Source organism: Haemaphysalis longicornis, unplaced genomic scaffold (genome assembly GCF_048455015.1).
Source record: "Haemaphysalis longicornis isolate Haplotype H1 unplaced genomic scaffold, Haemaphysalis longicornis Haplotype H1 scaffold_1, whole genome shotgun sequence".
NCBI classification, from domain to species: domain Eukaryota; kingdom Metazoa; phylum Arthropoda; class Arachnida; order Ixodida; family Ixodidae; genus Haemaphysalis; species Haemaphysalis longicornis.
The window spans coordinates 160,424,612-160,433,283 of record NW_027526203.1 but is presented as its reverse complement, the minus strand read 5'-3'; the positions used below and the strand labels follow the sequence as shown (position 1 = coordinate 160,433,283).

At 50.9% G+C, this 8,672-nt stretch overlaps 1 protein-coding gene across 1 annotated transcript; it reads left to right on the top strand.

Annotated features, from left to right (window-relative positions):
* Positions 1-5,706: 5,706 nt before the first annotated feature.
* Positions 5,707-8,229, top strand: LOC144155456 (uncharacterized). The gene is made up of 3 exons (XM_077686909.1): positions 5,707-6,224; positions 6,349-7,769; positions 7,874-8,229. Exons 2-3 carry the CDS (start codon positions 7,514-7,516, stop codon positions 8,227-8,229), a joined length of 612 nt encoding a protein of 203 aa, XP_077543035.1. The 5' UTR covers positions 5,707-6,224; positions 6,349-7,513.
* The last annotated feature ends 443 nt before the right edge of the window (positions 8,230-8,672 follow it).

The following is an 8,672-nucleotide window of genomic DNA, read 5'->3' as shown; positions in this document are numbered from 1 at the left end:
ATAATACCAAAAGCGGTAGGTACCAGCATTTTCAAATTATAAATACAAATTTCATTGGTTCAAAGTAAACAGGTAAAAAATGCACCAAAAGGACGCGGGCTAGTCCAGCAGTTGCGCGCGAGACATCAGAACGCAGAACGCAAGTTTCTGAGAGATATGTCAATGCAGAGAATTGAATGAAAAAGTTAAAGCAGTTGCACTCAACGTGAGAGCCGACAAGTGCGGAGCAGTGATTCGCCAGAGGTGCTGGGGCGCTGTTTTCCACTCTTTGCTGCTATCCCTCACGCCGTCCTGCTTCACTCCTCTCTTGATAAATTGAACAGAGGTTTATGCTTGCAATTCAATTTTCCCGCTTAAGCAGTGCACGCGCGCCTTCTCCTGGGACAAGTGGCATCCTTTTTTTTTATCTCTTGTTTCTTCTTTTTCCTGGAACAGCATAAGCGGGAGTTCTGTTCCTAGAGTGATTGCTTTCATCTCGCACATGCTGGAGCCTTTCTGCGCCGTTTTGAAGGCCTCGTTCTTGGGGGGAGAAGGGGGGGCACTGTTTCCCCCATACTCCCGTAAAAACCAATCCAACAAGCATTTCTAACTAAATGAACGCGGGGACTGCCGGTTAAGTACATAAATTTTTCCGCAAATGTACCTGCAGTTTTCTTTCCGCTAAACCTTGTCGCATGTATGGCCACTGCCAGTGGTTCCAGGAGTTTCGAATGGTTCTGCCTATATAATCCTCTTGTTCGAGTACCGTCTCAACTTTTGGCCCCGAGGCTAAATCAAGGGACTAGCGGGTATCTTTTCGAAGCCTTTGTTTGGGTGCTTGTCGCCGCGTGACTGAGTTCGCGACGCCACGTGACTTCAGTGGATAGTTACCGTGACCGCGGACGAGCTACGACTACAAGCGGGGCCCCCAAAGTTCTCCGCACATAGAAACACACCATTGTAATGATCACGTGAGTTGTAGGGAGGAAGGAGGGAAGAGCGTGTGGGTTAAGAGGGGGCAAAAAAGAAGGGATAGTTGCACGGCAGGGGTGGCTGAAACTCGTCTTTTCACACGATTTGCAGTATATCAAACAGATACGCGGCCATTTTAGCATTTTTAGAGCGAAAGCCCTGCTCCGCAACATCTTTCAAGGTCCTTCATCAGGTCGCAAGGGTCCTTCAGCAGCCGGGAAGCAAGCTCCGCCTTTCCTTTTTATCGCTTCGCTGGCTTGGAGCCTCGAAGCTGCGGTACCACGTGACTAGGCGAGGGTGAATTGGCTGCATAGCCTGCGCTTGATCACTCAGAGCCGGCTGGGTCGTCTGTGGGTACGCTTCAGTGCAAGCCAACCTTATGTATGGCGTGCGTTTAGGGGCTGCTTCGGCAGCGCTTGGACTCTCAGTCTCGCCATCGATGGGGAGCCGGCACGGCTGTCCGTGAGCGCCCTCCAGAGCAAGCGAAACGATCAATCCAGCCATCCAGTATATGTACCTGGACTACCGGCTGAACTCGAGCGACAGCATGAGCTGGAAATGAAGCGTCTAGACGTCGAGGCGTCTCGACCTAGGCGTCAGAGTGGCAGCAGCGTGCAGTCTGCGGTGACTCAGCGACCTACGTTGCGAATGAGTGACCTAATGCGACCCTACAAGGTAGGAGAAGACAATGGTCTTTTTTGGTCCATTTCTAGCGTACGTGCGAGAGGGCCCCGTTTAGCCGAGACACAGGGCTGCAAAAGCTGCTTACGCTTCTGCCGGGTGAGGCATCAGACGTGATGGCCCGCCTGCCAAAGGCGGAGGCGGAGGACTACGAGAAATTAGAATCGAGCCCCCTGCGCAAATACAGGCTGTCGACAGAGGCGTTTCGCCAGAAGTTCCGTGAAGCCGAGAAAGCTAAGGTCGAGTCGTAATCGGATTTTGCCTATAACTGAGGCCTAACATGGAAGAGGGGCTCAAACAGGCAAAGGCTTTCGGAGAGCACGACAAGGTAGTTGAGTGCTTCGGTGTCGAGCAGTTTTACCGCCGTCCAGCAGAGAACCTGAGCCTTTGGGTGCAAGATAGGGCAGGGGTAAATACTGTGGACCATGCAGCTCAGCTAGCAGACGAGGTCGTCGCTCGTCGATGTCCGCAGGGGCCGAAAGACGGCCAAAAAGAGTTCAGGCCAAGCCCTGAGAAGTCAGGGCCAAAAGGCAGAGCTCGCCAGGAAGACGGTGGAGCTACCAAAGTCGTTTTCTCCTGTAGTGAAACTTGCCGCAAAGACGAAAAGAGCGCGGAAGCCGAGGAGCAGCGCCAAAAGAAAGCTTTTGAAGCGCGCAAACAGGCTGCGTGTTACAACTGCGGCGAGACGGGGAATTTCGCTGCGAGTCGCAAGAAGGGCAAACTCGTCTTTTACATACTTGTCCAGAGTGAGGACAGCAGGCAGTTTCTAGAGCCGTACGTACGTCAGCTCGTCGTCAATGGTGAACCATGCCGAGTTCTTCGCGACTCCGCGGCGACGGTGGACATGAATCACCCTTCGTACGTTGAACCGGATCAGCTGACGGGACAGAGTGTTTGGGTGAAGCAGGCCGTAGCAGCACGAAACGTGCGCCTGCCAATTGCTAAGGTCAGCATCGGAGCCCAGTTTGGTGAACTTGTCACGCAGGCCGCGGTATCCCCACAACTTCTTCCAGAATGCAGGTACCTATTCTCGAACAGGTGCGATCAGCTGTTATGCGAATAGGGTCACATTTTCGAAGCGCTTCCGCACAACCAATCAGCTGACCTCGCTGCGAAGGGCTCAAGTAAGGATAGGGTCACCACCTGTAAGAGGAACGGCGAGACTCAGACAGATAGCAAAGATGGGGCATTTCCGGAGGCTCACAACGGAGGGCAGCGCAAGTCCGCTGAGTGTAAGGCCCCTACTGAGAGCGGAAATGTGTCAACGTCGTTTTCGGAGGGCTCTGGTTCACGGGGGGCCTTGAAAACGGCTGCTGCCGACCCGTACGTGCGCAGTTCGCAAGCTAACAACGTTCCGCGGGAAAGCCTAAACCGTAACTCTAGCGATAGGACGCAACACGAGTCCGTTGAAACGAAAGGTGTTCCTCCGGACGCGAGTTCAGAACCGAGCAACGCTGGGGCAGAGCCGACAGTCGAAACACTGAACGATTTTCATGGTGCAGCCAAGCTTAACGACGACGCCGCAACTGAGCGAGTCGCTAGCGTTCCCCCTCCAACTCAGATACTTGACGTAGAGCAACGGCCAGCCGATCACGTAGCCATTCCGGTGTCACCTGGGGTTGAGCCGTCTTTAGAGACCGGGCAGTTCGTAGCTACTGTAAAAACACCCTTCGGTGTTCACTTACCGGCGGTGTCACAAAAATGTGCCGCAAGAGTTCCAGTGCGCGCCTGCCGTGTGGCAGCGCCGTACGCACACTTTGCTTCTCGCCTCAGCGGACCTCGGAGCAGCCGAGAACGAATGCGCACGCCTTGCTCGAGCGGTGGAAATTCGGGCAGTCTTCTCCGCACGCTCGAGATACGTCTTGTAATAAGACCGATGTCCTCTCGACCGGTCGCAGTCGCTTTCAAAGAACGGGCGCACCTAAGGTGCAATTCAAAAGGGGAAAGCTCACTGCAATGACGAGAGCTCAAATCGCAGCTCTCAGCTCGAGAAATGGCTTGTGGACTCCTGACTTTCTCAATTTCATTGTTTTTCCTGGAGCAGGTTTCGCCCTTCACGATTACATTTCTTTTTGTGGGGGACATTTCCGAACACGCAAAATGTCACCTTTCAAGTTTTTGTGCTTGTCTAAAGTACTGCTGGGCTAAAACATAACTAGAGTAGTTAGTTATTAGCGTATTTTATGGCAACTAAAATCCTGGTAAAGCTTCAGTGCGGATTTGTCTCCGCACTTGCCGGTGATGCGGTTGTGTCTTTCTGTGTTGTTCTGTTGCTTGCCTGACCAGGCCGGAGATGTTCTTGGCGAGCCACTATTCGTCCAGTGAACGGCCCGGTGAAGCTCCAACGCGGTGTCGTACAGCCCAGCCCTGGAGTCGAGCGACTGCCGAGCACTTCTCTTCGAAAGCATCCCTCCGGACGACGGTTGAAGGCCCTCATCTATCGGGATCTCGGACCCGCAGCGGAGAAGCTGTTACGAATTAGTCCGCCGCAGTGCTTTTTGCCGCGCTCCTCGGCTGTGTGGCGAAGCCTCCACTACGTGCGCCTTTCGAGTAGGCGCCCCTCTGTCGATGACTCGTGCTTGCATCGGCAGCCGACGGATCCAGACACGCCGCAGCACTGTGGGAAAAGTCGGATCGCTGGCACCTCGCTACCGGCGTGATTCAAACTTCGGTGGCGGCCGACGCAACACGCAGAGACTTGTCCGAAGGACGCGGAAGCCGCTGCAGAGACCTCCTTACTCCCCTCTCTCGGACTCAGCATGCGCCACTACTACCGGCCACTCACGAACTCTGGAAAGAGTGTTTTGTGTGTCTGTACCATTCGTGTCATGTGCACAATCTAGAGGGAACGCTTGTTTGACCGTTAGCGCTTTGGGTATTAATAAGACCCCCCCCCCAAGCGCTGTAGTTAATTCCTGTGTGAGCAGTGAATCAATGCTGTCACTCTGCTCGAGTCTTGTACTGTAACCTCGCCCGCTGGGGCATGGTTCTTGTCTGACTCGGCTAATCTCGCGTCATGCAGTAAACAAGTTAAGTTTGCCTTCAGCTTCTGGTCTTCGAGGCAGCAACATTGGCTGGCCGCTCGCTTCACCACGCTACCACACGCATGGCGGAGGCGACGGAGCTCGGCTCGGGTACGCCCTCCCGTATGCAGCAACTGGTTGTCAGCGGTAGTTTGACAACGTCGCAACAGCCGTAACACCCTCCTGACTGAGGCGTGCAAGCAGGTCGTTCATCTGGTTCGCTTAGCTGGTCTGGCTCAGAGATCACACCATGACAGCTGTCCAGGCTCCGGTAATGTGTGACCCTGATATCTAGAACCAGGATTCGCGTTTGGTCAAGGAGGTTGGCGGCTTGTTGTTGGGAGTTGACTACTTGGACTAGGATTTCTCCTGTCCTGAGCTTTTTAGCGTGTGACTGTTCACCTTTAATGCTTTGTGGGAGTTTCGATAACAGGAATACGGACTGTGAGGCAAAAGGTCTTGCTGTGTCAACTGTCTCGATCATAAGGAAGCGAGAGTAGTTGTCCTGTTTTGAAAAAATGGCACCAGAAATGTGTAGAAATGATACTTTCGTGCGCCCCTTTTCGGAGGCCGACCATGTTCAGGCGGGTTTTTTAAAGCACCATACTTCCTATTATAAAGCTGGGTACTGGGGAACTGTCTTCACTGACGTTGCTGTTATGGCCAGTGAGGTCCCCGAGCTCCCTTCCTGGTACATAGCAGGGCTGGGCAGTATCGCGATACTAGGATATCGCGATAGTATCTCAGAGATACTTTTGAGTATCTGTATTTCAGTATCGAAATACATTTGAAAAATGTATTTGTATCTCGGTAGTGAAATACTTTTACCGTGTATCGAATATATCGCGATACTCCGGCGCCGAAAAGTATCTCGTTACATTCATTGTCTTGTCTGAAAAGAAGTCGGCTTTTTTTTAGGTTGGCGCCACACCGCCTGGCTTCCTTCTGTGGGCGGCAGTGTTAGCCTAGACATTCCGGACGCGGCGGCGATTAGGCAGCCGGGTAGATAATTTCCACCCCAAGGCACATGTGTTGGTTGTAGCTCTGATTAACCAAATGGTCGACGCTCCCTTTATATTAAAAATTCGGAGGGCGTACTTACAAAGAGCTTCGTCGCCGCTCATTTTGGTGTCAGTGAGTGCGGCGTTTCGCGCGATAGCGATAGCCACACTTCGCCACGCGCCCCATCCCTCTAAAGAAAGCGCATGCTTCGTTCCGTTGAACTGCGGAATGGGCGTGAACTTCCAGGAAGGGGCGTGTTAGATGTACAAGAGATTTCGTCGACACTTAATTTGGTGTTTACGCACTGGGGCGGCTCGGGCGACATGGTGTATTTAAGGGCCGGCAGTGGAAAACGAGGATTACTGGCGTGTTGACCGTTGCTTTCGTCGGTGGCGAACGATGGCGGCCGCTGAAGGCCGTGAGGCACGGTCTATCCTGGATGGCACGTTCTTTGAACCCTTGGAAAACGAGTCAACTGGTTCAACTCTCAAAGCAGAATGCAAGCTTTGCGGAAAAGTACTTTCGGGTTCGAGGACGTCGACGTCAAACTTCGAGATACATCTGAAGGTAAGCGGACACATTCACTTTAAACGGGTTCGTGCATTTCTATTTTCGGTGTTGTGCGTTTCTTTCGCTAATATTTGTAAGCGGTATACATTCGGTTTTTTTTCGTTTTTCATTTATTTACCAGAGGGAAACATCCGGGCGGAGCAACCGATTATGAACAGTATTTGAAGAGGCCCCGTAAGTACACTTCCAGTCATAATAAAACAAACGACAGCGAGTGTTCAAACCTGTTACAGCAACATCCAAGGCTGGACAATTTTTTCAGTGCAACTAACAACAATGTAGAACAAAAGCAGTTTGATGACCTCCTGCAGAACTTGATAGTGAAATCCATGCTGCCGCTGCAATTTATTCAGGAGGACGCGTTTCAGCAGTTTGTGAAAGGTAGTGGCAAGTTTTTTTTCTGCCCAAACTGGTTTCGTTTTATTCTTATGGATGCGATTAACGGCGTATGTTCCCTATTTTCAGGAACATGCCCCGAAGTCACGCTGATGTTTCGTAGGACGCTCAGAAGAAGAATAGACGATGCATTTCAACAGAAACTAGGCGACATTAAGCGTAAACTGCTACACGCGACTAGCGTGTGCACTACGGCGGACCTGTGGTCCACTTCCACGAAGAGCTTCATGGGTGTGACAGCACACTGGGTAAAGTCATATACTAATTTCTATAGGCTATTTGGTGCAAGAAATGGCGCACGGGCGTTTTTGCGTATTGCGATAGTACACAAAATGTATGACGGTCAAGTTGTAAACGGTTAATTGACCGTATGCCTGATCGCAGAATTTGATGTTTGTGTTCAATTTTCATCTACCACTTGCAGATTGACTTCGACACAATTGAACAGAGATCTGCAGCTCTGGCGTGAAAACGCTTCATTGGAAAGCATTCATACGACCGTGTAGCTGACTTGCTGTTGGATGTCTATGCAGTCTTCAACCTTGAAACGAGCAAAATTGTAGGCACCGTGACCGACAACGGGATAAATTTTGTGAAAGCTTTCAAAGAATTCGCAATTGACGCCGCAACTGACGGTATGCCTGCGTGTCATCGAAAGAATAGTATCTTGTCCCTAAGCTATTTTCTTCGCAGATATTTCGGGCGTATTTTCATATTCTTTGATTGTTCAGATTCCGAAGAGGACCGTCGCCTTCCGCCATGAACTTCCCGGGCCATCGCTTCCTCATCACCTGAGGTGCGCATTCCATACATTGAGCCTTGTGGCAACCGCAGATGTCAAGAAGGCACTCGCCATCAGTCCCGTGTGCAGTCGTCTCCACGACACCGCAATGGCGAAATGCGCTCTGTATTGGGGCTCATCGAATCGGCCAAAGTCTGCAGAGGTGGTGGCATCAGTTCTTGGAAGGCAGCTGTCAACACCGTGCGTCACGCGTTGGAGCTCTCTCTACCGTGCCCTGGATGTCCTGCTCACCGATAAAGAGAAACTGAAGACACTCTCGGAAAAGCTCGACCTCCCACAATTCAGAGACACAGAGTTCGACTTCCTGGACGAGTATCGGGGTGTACTCTACCCGATTGCCACAGGTGAAGTACTTTTGCTCGTATATTTCTAGGGACATTTGTTTGCGCTCACCAAGCGTAGGAAATAGCTTACAAATTGACAAAATATTTTGTATTCTATTTTGCAGCAATTGATGTATTGCAGAAAAGCCGCAGCGGATACAACGGAGAGCTTCTGCCAACCATCGTCACAGTAGAAAAAAAGCTGCTTGCGCAGAAAGGAAAGGTACGACACGGATCAGTGATACTAGACAGCTGCCTTTCGGGCTTGCAGAAGCGGTTCTCTGGCCCCTTAAGGATGGAAAATGAAGAGGCAATAATTACATCGTGCTCGCACCCATACTTCAAAATGCGGTGGGCCCCAAACGAAGTTCCGAGAGCTTCAGACTTCGAAAGCTTCCTCTTGCGAGCAGCAGAAGCTCATGGACCTGACCATAAGAACACTTACATCAGCTGCGATAAACCACGGCTTCTACGCCTTTGAAGATGAAGACTTCCCGACATCAGGACGGTCAGAGCAGACGCATGTTCTAGCGGAAGTTTTTCGGTACCCTGACGACCCGAGGAAGGATTTCGCTATGCTGCAGGACTTCCCAGCCATTAAGTCTGTGTTCGTTCATTACAACACAAACTTGTGTTCTTCTGCACCGGTTGAGAGACATTTCTCGTTTGCGAGCCTCGTGCTCAGACCCAATCGACGTTGTCTAGAAGACAGCTTGTTTGAGAAGCTGCTTTTGCTTAAGTGTAACTAACTTACGAACCAACCGCTGAAATTTCGACTTATTATGGTAAATGACCTAGTTAAACATAAAAACCAAGATGTATTATCAATTTATTTTAAATACCTCTGCCGCATGATTGTGTAAACTTTTGATGATTGTGTATTATTAGTCTTTTCGTTATTTCATTTTCCTTTGTTTTTGAATT